The 22,685-nt window shown below is 33.3% G+C and overlaps 1 protein-coding gene across 1 annotated transcript in view; it reads right to left on the bottom strand.

Annotated features, from left to right (window-relative positions):
- LOC6052290 (dehydrogenase/reductase SDR family member on chromosome X) overlaps positions 1–22,685 on the bottom strand; it is a 76,368-nt gene that overhangs the window by 51,489 nt on the left and 2,194 nt on the right. The window contains exon 2 of the mRNA XM_038258358.1: positions 10,512–11,168. Within this exon, the coding sequence (XP_038114286.1) occupies positions 10,512–10,689 (178 nt within the window). The 5' untranslated portion in view covers positions 10,690–11,168. The remainder of the gene's footprint in view (positions 1–10,511; positions 11,169–22,685) is intronic.

The following is a 22,685-nucleotide window of genomic DNA, read 5'->3' as shown; positions in this document are numbered from 1 at the left end:
AAATAATAGATTTGTTTACAGTTGCTGATAAAACCGCGCATGTTTATTTAAAAAAATGTTTTGTTATTGATTTATTATTACAAAATATTATTTCAAACTGCAATTATGATGCTTCAGTTAAGTACAATGAACTATAGTTTTGATTAATTATAAATTCTTACGGCTTCAACATTTTTGGTACTTTTAACATGAAAAAGCTATATTTATACTCATAATTGAAAAAAATATGCGTTTAGGTTGATAACAACATGCATTTATTGTATGTTTTAGAGAAACTTTTGCTTGAATACACAGTTTTCTTCATTTTTGAAGGTTAAATTAACAGGGTCCACTTTTGGAAAAGTTTGGATTTCGTTTTCCTATTTTGGACCCCTCCAATTTTCGCTCGAAAATGGCAGCTCTTCGCTTTATTTTAGTAAAGATCCTTAAACTTACATTATTTCGACTTGCTGAAGTTAAATAATCAGTCAAAAAATGATTGGATGGTTAATTCAATCATAAAATATAAATGCAGTTTTGTTGTGAAAATGCTAGTGGCCATGGCTGATTTCAGATATCGAACTCAAAACACTTATTTTGGTGAAAAGGACAATTCAATGTCAGTCAACATTGTTTTAAATGATGCTGAACATGCCAAATAAAAGATTTGTAGACAACAACACGCTTGAAATTGTGATTTTATTGAATTTTTCATCAAAAACCCTTCAGAGGGTCCACTATAGGAAAGGGGTCCACTAATGGATAACGTACCCTACATTGGTCATTTTTTCATTTAGAACAATTTTTTTCATTTTAAAATTTCGTGTTTTTTTCTAACTTTGCAGGGTTATTTTTTAGAGTGCCTGTCGTGGGTGACCATGAACGGCCATGATCAACGACGACCAACATTTTCAAACCTTTTTTTCGTAAAATCGCAATAACTCGTGATGTTCATAAGCAAACCCCTTATGTCTATATATTTTTTTTTGTTTTTGTCTGCTCTACAATTGCTACACTCTAAAAAATAACCCTGCAAAGTTAGAAAAAACACGAAATTTTAAAATGAAAAATTTTGTTCTAAATGATTATGTTTATCATGGCCAAATTGAATAAAAAATGAAAAAAAAAAATATCCTCAAAGAGGGCTACACAAATAGGATTTGGTTATTTTTTTTGAAAAGTGTTTACAGTTTAAAGTTTAAAATGTATATAGCACTTAAGCTAACAAGGGCGTAAAAGGTTCAAATATAAAATAGTGTCTTAACTACTTTTAATGCTATGAAATTTCTTTTAAACGAAGTCATTTATTTAGCTGAATCATTAAAAACTACTACTTCTTATATAGAAGGTGGCCAAATATTGTAAACATATTTCAAAATCTCGCTCCAAATATTTCTAAACTTTGAGTTGTGATTTCATAAAAATGATATTTCTAGTGCAAAAGCAGATTTTTGATGAGAATTCAATGCTTATCTATTTATTCATGAGCTGAAACAAGTAAGATTTGTTCTGAAAAAAAAAAAAACAAATCTATATTTTATTAATTTTGTTTTTCATTTAAACGTTGTCTCAATGTTATTCTTTTTCACAATCTCTCAAACTGATCACAGAGCCATTTTTAATAGCAATTTTATGGTTTTGAAGCAGATATTCATTTTACTCGCTGTTTAAATTTGTTTTAATAGTGTGTACGAATTGCAAGACAGCCTATAAATTTAGACTATTTATACATTTTATTGATTTTTTTTTTCTGCAAGTGATTTAGGCATTTATTGACCCTCGCACTTATTTTGATCATTTTAGTTGCTATTTTATACAATTTTGTTGGAGAATATCAATCAGAACCAATATCAGGACAATTTTCGATAAATTTAAAATTTCTCGGGAATTCCCAAGATTTCCCGGGAAATTTGTTGAAAATTTCCCGGTTCCCGGGAGTTTTGTGGACCTGGGAAATTGGACGCATTAACCAAAATAGAATCAAATTTTCAAATGACCCTAAATCAATAACTACTTGTCCGATTTTTAATGTCAAGAGTTAAACCATGGTTAAATTTACCAATCTTAAAAATATACATATTTTTAATATTTTTTACAGTCAGATTTATTGTTTTCAATAATTAAATTTAAATTTTAATATTTTTACCCTTTTCGAATGTTAGAGTTGATTTGAAAATTTCAAACATAATAATCACATTTGAAAATAAACGTGAATGGCATCACTCTTGAAAGGTTTTTGAACGTTTAGTGAAAAAACTCAAAATAAGGTATTTGTCATCGAATTCATTTGTTAATAGTCAAGTTGAAATTAAAAAAAAAAAATGTTTAAAGCCATACCTTAAACATTGCAAAATATTTACGTTTACATTACCATTGGGAAATTTTTACGTTAAAAGATTAAGTTTCTCTGTTTTGAATAAGAATATTTATGACTCAAAATATTTTATCGGTAAAAATTGCGTTCTTTGGAATAAACGTGTTTTTCCACATAAATAACTGTGGGTGGAGGCGCATGGTAACTCAAGTTTATTTTAATAATTTGTAAATATGTCTAATAATAAATCATATCTAAAAGTTCGTTGCATTTCATTAAACTTTAATCACTCTAATAATGGTTTTTCTATTTAGTTTATACCTGCCGAAAAAAAACGCGTTTTTTCTGAAGAAAACAATTATTATCGATATGATATTTTGAATAAGGAGCAGACAATATTGCCAACCAAGCCAGATCAAAGCCACCACCTCACTCGTTCAAAATTCCTGCTCAAGATGCTGTACGGACTGTGAAAAACGAGATTTGGAAAGCATGGCAAAATCAGTGGAACCAAACACAACAACAACTTAGACAGATAAAACGAACCGTTTGTAGAAACGTGGACAGAAGCTGTGCATCGGACCAGCGTCTTCTGACGAGACTACGGATAGGTCACACCCGCTTGACTCACTCGTATCTCCTCGAGAAAATTGCGCCACCAGTTTGTCGCTATTGTGGCGTCTCCTTTACAGTCCAACATATTCTGCAAGACTGCAGAGGTTTCGAGGAAAGCCGAAAAAACAACAGCATCAGTGGAACACTTCCAACCATTCTTGCAAACGAGAAAAGAAAGGAGATCTCGATGATAAATTTCCTGAAAGAAACCAGTTTATACAACAAAATTTGAACCATTTTTCTAAGACATGAATGCCACAAAAGTGGTAAAATGTCTATAATAAAAAAAAAAAAAAAAATATTTTGAATCTTACATACTCTTCATCAGGAAGGTAAAACACGACTTTCTCCCATCTCAATTGATAATACTTTCTTCGATACCGTTACCGATACAGATACCGTGAACCGATCAACCGATTTTTGAATATGTATTTAATGTTTTGTAAGAACACCTGTCAACATTTTTACTAGTATGGATGATGATGCAAAAAACATCTTAACACTCAAACGCTCGGGTAGTCATTTGACCCCTATTTTTTTTCTTAAAAATCTCATAACTTTTGGTAGAATTGACCAAATTAGATACTTCCAGTTGCAAAAGATCCAGATTTGTCTATATTTTGAACTGTCAGATGGGGGACAAATATGGTCCACTTTTACCGGAGATATTCCGGATTCCGTTGGTACCTCGGCCCTCCTATTTGGGGTTTTGGTCAAAAATAAAACCATTGCACAGAACAATGCCGGAAATGATGCAAAACGCCAAGGCATCATTCTAATACATCATCCTGCATAGATACATGGCATGGCCAAGACCTTCGGGCACCGAAACAGGTTCCAACCGGAAACGGTTTACTGAGCTGATGTCGATTGGTGCCCAAATGAAACCGGTTCCGGTGCCCCGTAGGACTTTACCATGTAAATTATTTTTGCTAGATGATGTATTAGAATTATGCCTTGAAGTTTTGCATCATTTCCGGCATTGTTCTGTGCAATGGTTTTTGTTCTATTGACCAAAACCCCAAATAAGAGGGCCGAGGTACCCCAACGGAATCCGGAATATCTCCGGTAAAAGTGGACCATATTTGTCCCCCATCTGACAGTTCAAAATATAGACAAATCTGGATCTTTTGCAACCGGAAGCATCTAATTTGATCAATTCTACCAAAAGTTATGAGATTTTTAAGAAAAAAAATAGGGGTCGAATGACTACCCGAGCGTTTGAGTGTTAAAGTCTTGGAGAAATGCTCGTAAGTCAAAAATAACGTTTTTTTTTTTAAATTAAGCCTTCGCTTCCATTTTGCTTTATGATGTTATTCATTGGTTCAATGAATTTTGATAACAAAACTTAAGAATCATCTTTTTATTGATTTTTTTAGCCTTTGTTAAATAAATCTTAGCTTAGCAATCAAAATATATCTAATGATTTTATTATTATATTTTGCTGAAGTTGAAGGGATGTTCACTTCTTTATGGTATCTAATGTCCTGAACAAAATTTACAATACCAAATGAACACATATTTTATTGAAAATCAAATTTGATGTTTTTTTTCTATTTTTTTCAAAGGATTAAAAAAAATCGTTTGACTGCCAAAGTTACATCTATATAAAAATCTATATAAGAATCAAGGCACGAGTTTAAATGATTTCAAAACACTCTTCAACGACCACCCTAGCCGCAAACCAACGAGGAAGTTCACCGTCCAGAAGTGCCTACTCGTTCGCCAAACAAAAAAAAAAATCTTTTTTATTGTTTCTACTTTCCGGTTGTGGCCACAACGTTCCTATCCCTTTTCCCAGAGAAGATCCGACTTGCTCCGACTTTTGGACCAATTTTCATCAGGCCTGCACCTGATCCCTCCCGAAATGCCATTGAATCTGCTGAAGCCTCCTCCTACCCCGGGGGGCTTATCTCTTAATCCAGTCTAGACTACTGCTACCCTCATCATTAGCAGCAGCAGCCACCAGGGCCATCTATTAATACCCCGAACTGCTAATTAATCTTGCCGGTCCATGTTTTCAGGGCGGGATGCCTCTTCAAATCTGCCCCCGGGGAGTTCGGAAAATCCCTTGCCACAGATTCTCAACCGCGAGCAATGCATGATTGATGGATGCAGTATCGATTGGTACAAATCGCGCCAAGAACTTTGGATTTTGGAGCCATCACAGAGAGTGTGTTGAATAAATTAGTTGCGTGCGGAGCAGAGTGCGAAACGGAATTATTCATCGGCTAACGCAACGTAACACGACGGGTAGCTTCTTCCGGTGGTAAGATCCTTGAGCTTGGCCTCTGCGCGTGCAGCATCAGCACTAATGACCTGGATTGCGTATTCATCAAGGAGCGCGTGAGGGCTAATGGCATCAATTCTGCACGTTGGTATTCAATTTGTGATCGGAATCCGGGAAGAGCCCCAGCAATGCACTGTTTGCCAAGGGCTAATTTTACTCAGTGCTGCTGAGTATAGCTGATATGGATTATTTATTTGGGTTGGAGGAATGGCCATGTTGGCGTGGGAGTTTAGGATGAGCATGATTTGAGATGCATGCGATGATTGGATTTACGAGAGTGGATGTGTTTGGAGATTATTAGAAGTAGGTCTTTGATCAACGTGAGAGTGTCGTGATTATTAGTTGATTTGTTACAGTGATATCACTTTTATAGAAATTTGATTCAGACCTTCAAGGGTTATTTTTGGAAATAGGTATCATAAAGTACTTGACACATAAAAAAACATAAAATTTCGATAAAGTGTGTTATTTTTATTAAAATTTTAGTTTTTCAGTCAAAAACAGTTTAGCAGTTTTGATAATTATCAATCATTATAATCAATCAAGAATTTTGAATTTGGATCAGCTAGACCAGACATTACCCAAATTGTTATTGAAATAAAACTCTTTGTTTTTTGACGATCAACACTTGAGCGTAGTTTAAAAAAAAATATCATAAAAAATATGAAAAAATTCCTGCGCAGAAAACTTTGAAAAATTGCTAATGATTTTGGAAGAAATTAATAAACTCTAGTCGAAAAGGGAAATTTCATTTGTTTTTGGTTCAAGGCATTTTCATTCAAATATGTCTGAATTTAAGCTAGATGCCAGATTATCCATGTTTCCATCAAATTTGAAAAATAGTATTTTCGTTATTATAAAGAAAATCAGATTGTGAAAAAGCATGAAAATATTAGTAATAATATCTATTAAAGTTGTACCCGATGATTCCATGGTACGTCTTTGAAAAACTTTTCATGAAATTTGAACACTAGTTCACGATTTTCGGAATTGATTTTTCTCCGTGTAGAGAATTGAATTTCCGTGCAAGAATATTTTACAGACATGCCTCGCTTTAGCACCGCATATGGGGGTGAAAACCCGAGGCGTGCATAATCGAGGCACAGAGCTTATGGGATTTTGGCTATAATCGAATGAAAAATCATGTAAACATAAAAAAATTAAAGTGTTTTGAAATCGGGATGAAAAAATACGTATTTTCTCTAAAGAAACCAAAAGTATATTAGTTTTGCAATATGGGTATCAAATGATCAGTTTTTTTCAAAAATTTCGAAGGTAATAACATTTTTTTATGAAAATACTCAAAATTCTCACAAAACTACATATTTCGAAAAATACTCAAAATTTCAGTTTTTACAATATGGGTATCAAACGATCAGGATTTTTTCATTCATTTCGAATGTAATAATATTTTTTTTTTAAATTTTAAAAAATTCACAAAACTACGTATTTTCGAGTAAAAATACCCAAAATTTCCGTTTTTACAAAGTGGGTATCAAATGATCGGGATTTTTTCATACATTTCGAAAGCTATTAAGGCCGTTGCAAATATTTTTCAAAGTTTATGTCGCCCTTCCCCCTTCAAAATTGGTCTGAAAAATCAGGGGGCAAAAAAATATTTTTCCAAAAAACTTCAAAATTTCCATGCCAATTGCAGTCTAATCAACTGAAAACAATCTAAAATGCATTTTTCTGCATTGATAATCATATTTAGCATGTTTGGGCTTGTTTGAAAATATATTGAATTTTTATGAAATTCCAATGTACAGCACCGAAAAAAATTATTTTCGCAAAAAATAAAATTTTCGTCAATACTCAGATATATTGGAAACTAATGATGACAAAACAACTGGACAGGTGTATAATGCATTTTAAATCACTTTTTTATGAAAATGTTGAAACAAGGGCTCGTAATTCAATCTTAAAATTTAAAAATAAATACGATCGATTTTTTTATACATGCAGCTATGTTTTTGAAGTCATATTTTTCTTAGGATCTTTTTTGACCATGAAAGGTAGATTGAAAAAGGATAGAAAATTTGCAACAATATTTAAGAAGCAAGACTTCACAAAATATTTACAATTTACATAATATTTTTAAAGAACTATTTTTAAAAAGAATCGCTAATATTTGAGAGAATGGAAAAATTCACAAAATCAATACGACAGTCTAGAAAACGGTTTTAAAAATAAAATAAAACCCTTAAAAAATATTTAAAGGCTGATTTTTTTTTGAAGAACTGCTCATATTTAAAAGAATGGAAAAACTTACAAAATCATTACGACATTCAATAATAGGTAGTTCAATTTAAAAAAAAAACTTAGCAAATATTCTAAAAGTCGACCTTCATATAAAAGAATTGCTCATGTTTGAAAGAATGGAAAAACTCACAAAAATATTACGACAAACAAGAAAATGTTGTTTTAAAAAAAAAATAATTGAAAAATACTTTAAAAGTCGAACTCATTTTGAACTGCTAATTTTTGAAAGAATGGAAATCTTCTCAAAAAAAGTTTTGGAAGTATTTCTGTTCATTTGAGAAAATAGGATAGATGGATAAACCAAGGATTAACTCGAAGAAAAAAAATCAATTATGTATTTTTATATTTTTTAATATTTTTTAATTTTAATATATTTTTCAAAGATTATTTTTAAAGTTTATAATTATAATTATTTGTTTAATTTTTTCACATTCCACCTTTTGTCCTTTCGACGTTTTGTCCATTCGAGCTTTTGCCCACTTTCGAATATTTGTCCATTCGACCTTTTGTCTTCCGACCTTTTGTTGCACATCCCGTAGCACTACGGTAGCTTGAGACATCTAGAATCTCAAAAGCCTCAGTGGTACAATAAGCGGTGCCATGTAGTAAAAAACTGAAATTTTGAGTATTATTTTCGAAAATATGTAGCTTTGTGAAATTTTTTGTAATTTTCATAAATTTGTGTTAAAACTGTACGGAAAAATCCCGATCATTTGACACTCAGATAGTGAAAAACTGAAATCTTGGGTATTTTTTCGAAAATATGTAATTTTGTGAAAATTTGGATATTTTAACAAATTTGTGTTAAAACTTTTGAAATGCATACAAAATCCCGATCATTTGATACCTACACCCAAAGTTAAAGAACGAGAGGATAGTCCTCACGAAAAGAAACGAGAGGAAAGTGCTATTTTTCGAGAGTATAATCCTCTCGCGTGTTCATTCGTTCATTGGAATAGTTCATCCTATTGAGTGGCTTATATGGACAAATGACCGCCACTTAGTTACCGAACCATGGTGGCTCATACGGCAATGCCACGGTTAAATATGCCGAAGGTCTTGGGTTCGAGGCTCAGTACCGGTACTTTTTTTTTGATAGATGAACTTTTTTTGAAGATGAACCCATGAGTAAAGTACTCTCGGTAATTTCGGGATATATCCTCTCAGTCCGCACACAGTACCATTTTACTACCGAATCGTGCTCTTTATCCTCTCGTATGCCGATGTCCAGTTCTGGGTGTATCTTGTAAAAACGGAAATTTTGAGTATTTTCCAAAAAAAAACTCTAGTTTTTTTAAATATTTGGAACATTTCCAAAAAATGTTGTTATTATATTCGAAATGTATGAAAAAACCCATTCATTTGATACACATACTGTATAAACTGAAATGTTGAGTATTTTTTCGAAAACAAGTAGTTTTGTGAAAAATTTTATATTTTCACAAATTTGCGTTATAACTTTTGAATGTGTGAAAAATGCCGAACATTTGATACCTATATTGTTAAAACTGAAATTTAGAGTATTTTTTCGAAAATATGAAGTTTTGTGAAAATTTTGAGTATTTTCAAAAAATGTTGTAGTTACATTCGAAATGTACGGAAAAATGTTGATCGTTTGATACCCATATTTTAAAAACTGAAATTTTGAGTATTTTGTTTCGAATATACGTAGTTTTGCTAAAAATTTGAGTGTTTTCAAAATATGTTGTGATTACATTCGAAGTGTATGAAAAAGTCCCGATCATTTGGCATCCATGTTGCTAAAATTGAAATTTTGAGTATTTTTTTTTTCGAAAATACGTAGTTTTGTGAAAATTTTGAGTATTTTCATAAAATGATTGAACATTCGAATTATATGAAAAAAATCATATCATTTGATACACATTTTGCAATAACAATTATTTTGAGTAGTTTTTCGAGAAACATTTCATTTTCAAAATACAAGAAAAATACGTATTTTTGTGAAAATTTTCACGAAATTCTGATTCCAGAACACTATATTTTTTATGTTTGCATGATTTTTCATACGATTTTAGCCAATGTCTCCCATATAGCCAACATCCCATAAGCTCTGTGCTTCAGTTAAGCACTGGGCCGTGCTTAACCGAGGCAGCTGACAGAATCAAAACCGAGGCGTGCAAAACCGGGGCATGATTGTATTCCCAACTATTTCCCGACTTTCTCGACTTGATTGGCCACCCTGTCAACCAAATCATAAAATACAACAAAAAAAATGGTTCAAATCGGTAGATTTGATATAGAATTGTTCAACTTGTAACAAAGCTCAAAAGATAGCATTTTTTTGTTCTTTTAAAAAGGAAAATTTTCATAATTGGTTATTTTGTGCATTTCATTTTGAACTGAAGTTTGTGCTATAAATTAAAAGAAATTCTTTGTTTAACCTCAGCCCTGAATCTTCCTTATATCGCCAGGAATGTGCCATTAGATTTGACTTGAGATCATGCCAGTCCAACTTGAAAATCATAAAGTTTTTAAGAGTTTTAGAGTTTTTTTGAACAACCTTTTATTTAATGCTGGAAGATACAAAAACGTCCAGTAAAATTTAGTCAAATGCAGGCTGATTAAGTAACGCTTAAAAAAACAAGTTGCACAACATTCTAGCAACTTCCATAAGAAACAACCACAACACCGTCTGGCACCGATAGGAACCTTTTAGGAATAAATTGCAATTGCAACACCAAACCTCTCGTTTGCGGAAAACAACATTTCACATTTTGACCGGCTCGAAGAGTCACCAATCCTGTTTCACCGCTTCATGCAACATAGTTAACCTGCAATTCTGCATAAATTTTCCCCACCGCGTCCACCTTAATCTATGCGAACCTATGTGGAAACAGCGGTTTTGGCAAGCTAAACGGCATTCCACCATCTTCCCCCCTGGTCAAGGTTCCAAATTACAAAACTGTTACAGCATTGGCAAAAATATGAAAATCAAAACTGGTTTGGTCGTCTTCTGTAATTTTTTGCTGAATTTTGATGCTTTAAAAATTCCAAATCAACTTAAGCAATTTAGGGTTTTCAATTACTCACCAACTTTGTTCGATCCGCGCAGAAAGGCATCCTCCAGCAGGGCCAAAAATCCGCACTGCTGCATCTTCAGCTCGGTCACCAGCTGGGCCCAGTTCCGGGGCATTTCCTTCGAGGACTTCATAAAGAAGAAGATTACCAGCCCCACAAGGGCGGCCACTCCACCCGCCACTGCCAACATTTTCACGGTGGATCTCTACTTCAAAGTTCTATAAACTCCTGGTATAGACTGAGGATCGCCGGAACTCTTTTTTTTTTCTTCGTTCGTCACCTTTCGTTGACCCCCGGTAGTGACTCAAAATTACACCAGCTAGATAACCCACTTCACCTTTTTTCACGCTCACACACTTACACTCGCGCACGACCTACGATCTGTGAAGAAGACGACGACCGTCACGAGCGACCATCCAGCACGATCTGAACGGGACGAGACGAGCCTGCCCCAAACAGGTCTCCACCAAATTCCGACAATCGCCGAATCTAAGCCGAACCAAGCTGCGTGTGAATTGGGCCTCCGACTCTGATGGTCTGTGTGAGTCGTCGTCGTCGTCGTCGTAGCTGCGAAGATTCGATCACGACCATTACAAGAAAGATCGATCGTTTCAAACGCCTAGGTTCGTCGCTTTCTGGTGAAGTCTCTCCGGTGAAGTTTTTGGCAACCTAAAGAGAGCATCAAACGGAGAGGCACAAGACGTTAGTGATGTTATAATGCGTTGCGTTGTGGTCAAACCGTTTGGGGGACTGGTTTTTGGGGAGGGCGGGGAGGGCCCTTTCAACACTAACACAGAAGTTATGTAATGGCTGTTTTTTCGGAGGTTTGTTGAGCACCGGTGTCACCGGTGAGGTTTTGGTGTGGTTTGGAAAATGAAAATGTGAGGTACTTTGTTAGCTTTACTAGTTTGAAGATTTTAAGGTTGTGAATTGGGTTTGAGAGACAATGAACTCTGGAGAAAGGTGCTAAATAGATGATTTTTTTTAATTATCATAATTATGCTGCGCAAACTTAAAGATCCACATTATTCAAGGGGGAGGGGGTGCAAAAAATAAAAATATTGAAATAACAAGCCATATTTTTAACATTTGCATCGAAAAAGTGTTTTAAAATGCACTAAATCAATTGTTTTGTCATCATAAGTTTTCAAAAATTTTAAGATTTAGCAAAAACAAAAATTTTAGCGAAAAAAGCTTTTTGCGAAAGTGAACGTCGAAAATTTTCAAAAATTCTTAAGATTTTTAAATCAGTCAAAACATGCTTAAAATGATTCTATACGTAGGGCAATATATTTTAACTTGATTTCAGCTGATTGCACTTCAATTTCCATTGAAATTTTGAAGTTTTTTGAAAAAATATTTTTATTTGCTCCCTGAAAAACTTTGTACCAGCCTTATTTGACTTTTTTTTAAATGCAAGTTTAATTCGAAAACTACAGTGTTTTTGTATTTTCGCCCTTTTTTCATAAAGTGGAGAAATTCACATTGAAAAATATGTAAGATGCAAGAAATATTTTGCTATCGGAAAAAAAACTTTACAAATTTTGTGATATAGTGGAACTTTTTCCAGATGCATTTTTCAGTAAAACATTTAATTTTTTTTCAAATTTATTTGCAATTTTAAATATTTAATGAAGGAAAAGCACGTCTGCACAAAATATTTTCGTTATGCTAAAACTTTTTAATTTAAATAAAAAAAAATCAGAGTATCGCGGATCCTAACTAAAGAAAACAATGAATAAAACAAATTGATAAATCATAAATATAGTATGAATTAAAACGAATGTTTTATAAATTACAAACCAACAATTGGATTGATAAACTTTTCAAAAGTCGTTCTTGTTATAAATAGTACACATTTTAGTTTATTTCCGTTAAAAATAATATTTGATATAAAGCATTGAATATTATTGCTGCGAAACATGCGAATGACGATACAGCTTACTTTTTATCGTCAAAAATAACATCAATTTTTGGCACTTTTATCAGCAAAAAAAATTGGGAGGTTTTCCGGAATTACCAAAAATCGTGATTTGAACTCGTTAAAATAATCTCAATTTGTAACTTTTTGCATGCACTTCATTTGAAATTTTAGTTTGTTTACAAAATGTACGTTTAACCAAAGAAATTAAATATTGAACATCTTCTTATTTCTCAACCACTAGCTGGTGACTTCATTTAGTTATATGACTATATTTAAACCGAAACATAATTAATCTGCTCATTTTCGAAGATATTGTAAAATAAACTCAACAATACAAAAAGGTAACAAAAAAATATCCACATGTTTTTCGTTCAAAACGGTCCAAAAAATGAGACACCTTTTTCTAAGTGATTCATTTCTTGAGAAAGTATCGTGGCTTATACTAATCAAATTAATCGAACATCACAAACAATTTTCAACATCTCTTGAGACTCTACAGGGACCATACAAACAAACCCAAATCAAATATTGAGACTAAGACAAAAGTGAATTGGGAAAAAACATAAATTTTATTTATATAAAATAAAAAAAAGTCCTCAACAGACTTAAAAATATTAACAAAGTTGATTCAATCTTTTATGCAATAACAGTTATCTAATTATTCGAAAAATAATACATATATTAATTTTTTTTTATCGATATGGTGATTTCAGCAAAGTTGTATGTGTCAAGAGGACAAATCAGAAAAAAAGTCACGCTTAAAAACAAGTGTTTCTAAAAGTTTAATTTTTCCGTCTAAATGAAAAAGTTGTTTCCATCAAATTGATAATATTTACAGTTTAGGCCAAGGCATTATAACACTTTCTTTAAATATTCTTTAAACTTTTGAAGAATTTTTGCTTACCATGCTTCCCAACTTTTAAAACTCCTGAAATTTTTAGATACTTTTGTTGAACTTTATCAATAAACAAATAATGCGATTTTTGATACAACTTTGCCGTAGAATATGGTGACTGTTCAGAAAATCCCTTCCAAAGAAACAGATTTTTAAATATTTACAATTGACAAACCGAATACTAATGGGTAATTCTCTACCCACTCACATGAAATCGGGAAAAGTTGCCCCGACCGCTCTTCGATCTACGTAAAACTTTGTCCTAAGGGGTAACTTTTGTCCCTGATCACAAATCCGAAGTTCGTTTTTTGATATCTCGTAACGGAGGGGCAGTATGACACCTTCAATTTTTGAACATGCGAAAAAAGAGGTGTATTTCAATAATTTGCAGCTTGAAACGGTGATGAGATAGAAATTTGGTGTCAAAAAGGCTTTTATGTAAAATAAGACGCCCGATTTGATGGCGTACTCAGAATTCCGAAAAAAAGTATTTTTTATCGAAAAAAATACTTAAAAAGATTGAAAAACTCTTCCATTTTCCGTTACTAACCTGTAAAATGTGTGTCATTTTATGGGAAATTTAATATACTTTACGAATCTACATTGACCCAGAAGGGTCATTTTTTCATTAAGAACAAAATGTTTCATTTTAAAATTTTGTGTTTTTTTTTCTAACTTTGCAGGGTTAATTTTTAGAGTGTAATAATATTCTAAATAGTTCTAGGGCAGACAATTACAAAAAATGTCTCGATCATTTGATACCCATATTGTGGAAACCTGGAATTTTGAGCATGCTTAACCGAGGCAGCTGAACGAATCAAAACCGGGGCATGACTGTACGTCCTGAATATTTAAGAATAGTTTTCTTTAAGAAAACTACAAAATAGCGGTTTGGCAAGATAACACTTTCTTTCAATATGGTTGAAACATTTGAAGAAGGCTTGAAGGGATTTTTTCCTTGCCTTGGTCCGCACTGCTGTGTAGTAGCTACCTTGAAGAAAACTTTTAAATCGAAAACAAAATAAACGACTTTGATTAAAATATATCAATGAAAAATGAGTGTTTGGAAGTTTAACCGAAACATATTTTTTTCATTTGCAGAAAAAAAATTATGGTAATATTCATCAGGTAATGGTGACAGATTTTGAGTTAAAAAAAAGTGTGATCTTACATCAGAAAATAATGAATTGTCATCAGTTTCTGTGTGAATATTCATCAATATTACTCAGAAAAGATGTAATATTCAACCTTCCAAATTATCAACCTTCCAAGATTCATTTTTTTCTGTTTAATGAACATAATTTTTTTTTCATAGAACCTCTAAAATCCAAAGTTAAATAAAAGAACACAAATCAAATTTATTTATAGTTTTTTGAAGCTATTTTGTCAATTTAATGTTTCATTGCTTTAAAAAAAAATCTGAGGCCTTTACCTGCAGTTCTCAATGGAACACACAGAAAAAATGTGATGAAAATTCATCAGTTTATTGTGTAACATTTTTTTGACACATCAATATCTATCCATTCCCTGATGAACATTATCCTCATTTTTATCTGTGCATGAAAGTGTGAGCACAAAATAATTGGGTTTATATCGCACAATCTGTTATCTGCACTGGGAACTTCATATAACTCGAATGTGATTATTCATGGTTTAAAGTTAAAACTTCAAAATGAATCAACATTTTGCAGCAAAAAAAAAGTTTTGTTCAGACTGTAATAATTAAGCAACACGTTTGATTATCAACCATTGAGAACTACAATACACTTTTGATGAGTGAGTTGCAAAACAGGCATGACAAGTTGTTTTATGACACTTTAAAAAAGAGAAGGAATTATCTTTATTATGCCTCATTATTCCATTCTTCTGTTTGAAAAATGACAAAAAAATCTTGGAGTGATGAAGTAATTAATTGCATTGCCGAAACATTTTTTTTTTTAAATCATCACAAGCTTTTCAAAAAACAGGAAAAATTATTAAAAACTAAACAAATTTTGCATCAGAAGATTTCTCCTCATAACAGCGCATTAATTTTAAAATAAAACTTCAACTTGGCCTTTCTATGCCGGAAATGCTAAAAATAGCTTCAATTTGCACTTTTTTTCTGACGGAAACATCCATCGCACGTCGTATCAGTAATTATTTATGATTTTGTTCACAGGAGGGTAGAAGACAATTTTTCAAGCTCACTATCCTCTTTATGGGTAGGAAAATTACGCGTCAATAGACTCTCTTAACCCTCATTTCAAACAATAAACGAGAATATCAATATTTTTTGGGATTTTGTAAAAAAGTATTTTTTTTTGTAAAGGTTGATTTTCTAAATAAAATAAAAACCATCGAATCTGTACAAATTAAGGCAATGAGGGTTAACTCGGTACTCTTTTTGCTCCCTTACCGAGTGATCTTTTTTGTCTATTTCATGAGTTGGTTGCCCCTCTGTTTACAGCAGAAGGTTGGTACACTTGGCGTATTGTTTGCCAACACAAACGCGTGTACCCCTCCTCGTAGTCATCATCACGGCGTTGGGTCCAGCTCGACCGCTTCAACGAGAGAAGGAGCTGCCTCCAGCCGATGATTTGCGCAATTCGTTAACCTTGAAGTGATCGTTGAGAAAGAGCTCGTTTTTTTGTTGTTGTGGCTCAGGCTTCATGTGCGAGACTGTACTTACGACGGAGCGAACCATGAAGTCTAGCAGCACGAGCTGAACTGGTCAAGCATTAAATTAGAGACAATCAGCACTATACGTGCACTATATGCGCATATAGAGCAGAGCTAGTGCTGAAACTTGCCTTTTCTATCTATTTTTGGGTAAAAGTGCAGGGAAAGTTAGCTTTTCAACTTGAAAATCGAAAAGTCTCTAGACAACCAAAAAAATCCGTCAAGCATGAAATAAATTCTGCTAAAAGTTTGCAAGACATCGTCTTCAAACCGGCACAAGCTGTGTCCAAATCTTCATGGAAGAGTAATTCGGCGCTCAAGGTGAAAAATTTCGACAGTAATTGAACTTGGTTCGTAAGAGGGGGTTTCAGTCAAAACAAAGCAAAAACAAAAAGTTGTTGAGGGGCATTTACGTCAAGCAGGTAAACTGCGGTGATGGTGAAGATGATGATCAATCGCCATCGCCGCACGGTACGATTCGATTAGGCTAACTTTGGAGCAAGCAAATAGTGAAGGTTAATGCACAAAAAATCTTGGCGGCGCCGGCGAGTTGAACTTGAAGAATATGCACAGTTAAAAATTAATTCGAAAAATCTAATTAAATCCTCAAATTTGCAAAAAAAATATTCTTCTAAAAAATTTCAACAGTGCACTCTCACTCTCGAGAGCGGTATAATTGAGTGGCGAAGTGATTGTTTGCCATGGCTGCCGGTGTAAATCAGGAGAGTCAATAAGCTGGCTCGATCGACGGTTCCATCCGATCCGTAATTAGATTTTGCCTCCAATCAACAATCTTGCTGCGTGTGCTATATTGAGGTAATTGTTGATTGCATAATTCAAAGAAAGGTCTAGATTTCAAGCTTTAAATACTATTTTCAAGTATTTTTTTAAATTTTGTTTACATCCAAATTCATGAGAATTTATCAATTTAGAAAAAAAAGCTCATTTCGACGTCGTCGTGCTATCTTGTCGCACCCGCCATTTTGACGTTCTGAGAAAAACGCGTTTTAATGTTTGACCTTGAAAATTCAAAAACGAGAGCACGCAATGTAAACAATAACAAACACGTTTTGTTTGGCTCACCATTCTGTGCATTGTCCCAAAGTTTGGTTGAAGTTGGTTGTTGGAGTCTCGAGTTATAATTACAAATGTTTACGGTAGTCTAGCTTGTACGTGCGACAAACGCATCCTGACTTTCCTGGCCTGAAATCCCTTTGGCCTTTTGTCGCACTTACATAAATTTTCATGGAGTGACAAGATAGCATGACAAGATTGAAACTACTTTCATATGTAAAGTGACAAAAATGTACGGAGTTTTTTCGGTATTTGTTGAATATCTCAGGATTGAAATCGAATTTTGGGGATCTGTGAAGGTCAAAAGGTGAGGCATTGTGAGCTGCACAAAATGGCGTTCTTAACTCAATTTGGCCCAAAATGCACGTACGACAAGTTAGCACGATGGCGACGATTTCCTTGGCCATGCCCAACTTTTTTAAGAAGACACGAAAAATCTCCACGATATCCTCGTATGAGTTTCGCTTGGAGTAGGACGGATTTTGGGAAGGTGAAGGTCTAGGAATTCATTTTGTCATTTGGGATTTTTTAAAGCATTTTTTCAAACTAGTTTGAATTGCTATTAGAAGAATAGGAATTTTTTTCCGAAAAAAATTATGAAGAAATAAAAATACTAATTGTTTATCATCGAATCTTTAATGTGACCTTTTTCTTTGAATTAGCATCAGAAGGTATAATCAATACTTGCATAGTTTCTGAAATAAATTCTCACATTATGAAAGTTTTCTGAGAGCAACAGAATTAACGACAAGTCCTAAATGCAGATGTTTCATCATGTCGATGCCGGGGTGCACTCTTGTACTGACCGATTCTTTCGTGACGGGACAACGTTTGTAAGCATACGTTTTCAGTTTTTTGCTGATAACTTCAAAATCTGTGAGAAAAGGTACCAATATTTATACAAATTTGGAAAGTACATTAAATTTCCAATAAGATTCACTCCAGCAAACATTTAAAAACACAAAGTTTGAGTCAAGAGAGTTACAAATGTAGCGTGACGGGACAACATCGTACAATTGGATCATTTTGATTTTCATACACAAAAGTGAAGAACTCTGCACTCCTAGTAAGTTTTGGAAAAACCCTTTTTTACAGTTGTTTCTAAAATGAAAAACGAAGATTTTGCTTACTGGATCACCCAATTTCGTCAAATTTTGTTGATTTGACAGGTACTTCTTTTCGTGACGGGACAACGCAGATATTTTGCAAAAGAGGGTTTTGCTCGCGTTGTCCCGTCACGAAATGAAGCAATTGTGAAAATCTCTACTGACTAGTCAACTTTAACTAATTTGGGGTCGCTGAGCTCGAATATGACTCCTAGAATACTCCAAAGTATTCAGGGAATGTGCAATCCAAAATGGCGGCCAATATGGCGGTACTAGAATAATCGATATTTTATGAAGAAATGTAACCGGCAATGAACAGGTCTAATTTAACAAAAGGTTGCTGAACTCGAATATGAGCTCTAGAATATTCCAAAATACTCAGGGATGTGCAATCCAAGATGGCGGCCAATATGGCGAAGCTAGAAAATTTGATTTTTTTTTTCAGATGTGTAACAGGCAATCAATGGGTCAAATTCAACTAATTTGGGGTCGCTGAACTTGAATATGTGCCATAGAATACTCTAAAGTACTCAGGGAATGTGCAATCCAAGATGGCGGCCAATATGGTGAAGCTAGAAAATTTGATTTTTTTGTTCAGGGTTGTAACAGGAAATCAACGAGTCAAATTTAACTAACTTGGAGTCGCTGAACTCGGATATGAGCCATATAATACTCCAAAGTACTCAGGGAATGTGCAATCCAAGATGGCGAAGCTAGAAAATTGAATTGCATTCCCTGAGTACTTATTTATTTAGTTGTCACCGTATTTGGCATTACGCCGCACAGACTGTTCTAAGGACTTTAGAATATTTTAAGGATTATATTCGAGTTCAGCATCCCCAAATTAATTAAATTTGACCTGTTGACTGCCTGTTACATTTCTGTTTAAAAATTTCCAATATTCTAGGTTCGCCATCTTGGATTGCACATTCTCTGAGTACTTTGGAGTATTATATGGCTCATATTCGAGTTCAGCGACCCCAGATTAGTTAAATTTGACTAGTTGATTGAACTTAAAAATCCTTTTATGGTGTTTTTTCCATTCTGCCGCCATATTAGACGCCATCTTGAATATCTCGCTTCCCTTTGAGACTCAGGAAAATCAACAGGCAAATTTGGATTCTGGAGGGTCGATTTAGTCAAGATCGATCATAAACTGGCCTGTTACACGATTTGCTTCTAGACACGAGAAATGAGCATCTTTTTTTGAATTCGTGCCTTGACCAAAAAATTGGCGTGACGGGACAACGCAAACTTGCGTCAGCCGTAACTCTGGATCCTTTTGGCCAATTTTCGATTTCTAATAAGCATTTTAAAGGGTTTTTGAGTACGAAGAGAATCAAAATATGATGCAAAACCGATTTCACGAACTATTGCAAATTAAACTATTGTCATTTTTCGTGACGGGACAACGCTTCCATATACCCCCTTTTCAAATGTCCTGTATAATTTTATACCTACAGAATCTGCTTCTGTCAATAAGAGGGCTTATAAAAGAGTCATTTTACTATAAAATACCGTTTAGATCAGGGGTGCTCAAAGTTATTGGAGGCCGGGCCAAATTTGAAGCTCAAATGAGCTTGCGGGCCAAATTTACAAAAAAAAAGGAAATTAAAAAAAAATTAATAACGTTATTTTAAATTAAAAAAAATTAATTTCTTTAAAAAAATGTCAATTCAAAATAATAGAAACCACGAATTGACGGTTTTCTATCGGTATTGTTGATTTTATTGTTATTTGATTTTATTTGTACTCGAAAATGACATTTGAGAAGGGCGTAAGTTATTTAGATATTTTTGCATTCTGTAATTTAAAAATGACTGTATCTCAAAGGCGTTGCATCGTACCAAAAAGTGGTCAAAAACAAACTTGTAAGAAATTGGACGGGCTTTCTGAAAAATTACACTGAAAGAAAAATACACGCCACTTCTTTGGGATTTTTCAATTTTTATGTTTGAAAAATAAATTTTAAGGTAAAGTTTCGTTCAAAATTTTTGAGGAAATAGCCTAAAATGTTACAAAAAGACTCACGAAAAATGCAGGATGGTATGAATCTCCTTAAAAAAAACAAAAATCATTTACTAAAACTGTTTTTGTTTAAGTTATCTTAACATCAAAATTTTCGAAAACCGATAGTGGGAATCAATTTTTCAGTCTCGAAGTCTCCATATTGACCATTGTCCTAAGTCCAATCGTTGTGAAGATACAGCGGTTTTAAAAATAAAAATGTTGAAAAATAGCTTTTTTGGTGGTTTTTGGCATTTCTATATATGACAGACTGGATTTTTCAGTCTCAAAAATATTTTTACCGGTAAGCTCGTCCAATTTCCCATAAGACAGCTTTTCAATTTGACTCGATTTAATATTTACGTAAGATGATTTACTATCCAGATTTGTACCACACTGAAAAAAATATTCTGTTTTCATTTATGAGCAATGTAATTAAGCTTATATCTGTAAGCCCATGCATCCAATTGAAAAGCTGTCAAAGGCAAACTAATGCATATTTTATTTATTTCAGGTGATTGCAATTAAATTTCATTTTTTTTGAAGTTTTTTGAAAATATACAAACTTGATCCTCAGATTTTCACAATTGGTTGGTAGTCAATCAGATTCGTTATCTAACTGTAATGAGTTCGAATTCCGAAGGAAGTGCAATGTAAGTTTGAGGGTCAGTCCATAAATGGGTCTTTATGACTTGCAAATTAATTGAGAAAACTAATTTTTGTAACTATTACAGACCTATGTCAAACTTGAACGTTTTTTTTTTAATATCTCCAAAAATGTTTGATGAAAGTTTTGACTTTCACTCACATTGACACGTATGAAATTAATTTAATTATAATTTTTTTTTAACAAATTATTTGTAGTCTGTGGGGATGTGGGGATCAAAATATTGATAAATCATAATTTTTTGTTAATTAACAAAAACTAAAAAGATTAGCATATAAAAGTTTAAAATAAACCTATATTTTGGAAAAGTATAAAATCACTTTACAAGTGGTCGACGGGCAATTTTACATGATCATTCAAAATGGGTCCGCGGGCCACAAAATATCACCTCGCGGGCCACGTTTGGCCCGCGGGCCATGCTTTGGTCACCCCTGGTTTAGATTGATCAAATATCTGCATTCCTTCCATTAATTTGAGCTATTATTAAAAACAGTTGGGAAAATTAAAAATTCCCAGCGTTTATATATTTAACAACATCTGCTCACATATATGTTTAGAATAGGAACTTTGGTGTGGAAATATGTTTTTTGTGTGGTTCAAATAGTGGGAAAACATGGAAAATTATCAGAACCATCCAAAGTTCAACTTGAAAAAATTACTGCTTGGTAAACAAGTGCTAAGAATCGGTCTACTAAGCTTGCTGGTTTTCCTATCTAGATAGTACTAGAGAGCACACGGGAATCGATTTATTAAACCAATTTTAAATGTTAAACAGTTCTAACTAATAGTTTTTATTATATTTTTTAGATTTAACTAAAATGTTAAATTTTCAAATTGATTTAAAAACCTAATTTGATCATTTAAATTTTGCAAACAAAACGTATTCCTGTGAGCAATAATTTGGTTCAATAATCAATCTATACTATACCTACACCTTATTGAAGAGCAGTTATCTACAAAACCAGCCAATGGCGACCATTTTTATTATTCATATTTATGATTTGGTTCAAACTGTGTCGGGGCCATTCCTATGACCAAAAAAACAATGTTTTGATCGATTTGATGTATTCTGTAAAGTTGTAGGTATTGATGAGGACTATGCAGAAAAATTAGGTTTACGGATTTTTTTCCAATTTTTAAATGAACTTTTTAACCAAAAATCATTCTTCCAAAATCTGTTTGTTATTTTTTTTATTTATTTGTTTTAGAGGACAAAAACCGCAACGCTTGAGCCATTCTCTGGTTGCTGGAATAAATGAAATTGGTGGTGCAATCTTCAATGTCTCTCTGGCCATTTATTGGAAGTTTTCTGAATTGCTCAAAATTTTGAAAAAGACTCGTTAAACTGATCCTGTGTGCATAACGAAAGCAGATTTTCAAAAAACTTAATTATAAAAAATGTTTTGTATACAATATTTAATTTTTGTATTTAAAAAAAGCTAAATTTCAAAATCGGGCTTGTCATGCACACGGGATTGCACTTAAGAGTCTTCACCTCAAATTTTAGTCAATCTGGTCAATCCCATCTCAAGATATCGTGTGTGTAACCCCTTAATAAAAATAAACTTGGGACAAAAAAGTGTTCCCAAACATTTCTTCCTTTAAAGTATCAACAAAAATTTAAAAGGATCGAAGTATATTTTGAGACTTTTATTTTGAGCATGAGCATGAGCATGAGAGACCACCCATGGTTGTCCTTCTCCGTTGCTGAACAGGACCATAATATCCCATCAGCACAACCGGTCACACGCTTCAACGATCAAATGATGTTTCCCTTATCAACAGCATGCATGAATGCGCTGAAAAGATAAAACATCACGATCATCAAAACTAGAGCCGGTGCGAATAGGAA

This window comes from Culex quinquefasciatus, chromosome 2, assembly GCF_015732765.1.
Source record: "Culex quinquefasciatus strain JHB chromosome 2, VPISU_Cqui_1.0_pri_paternal, whole genome shotgun sequence".
Classification (NCBI taxonomy): domain Eukaryota; kingdom Metazoa; phylum Arthropoda; class Insecta; order Diptera; family Culicidae; genus Culex; species Culex quinquefasciatus.
The sequence above is the reverse complement of the archived record's forward strand: the minus strand, read 5'-3'. Positions and strand labels throughout refer to the sequence as shown.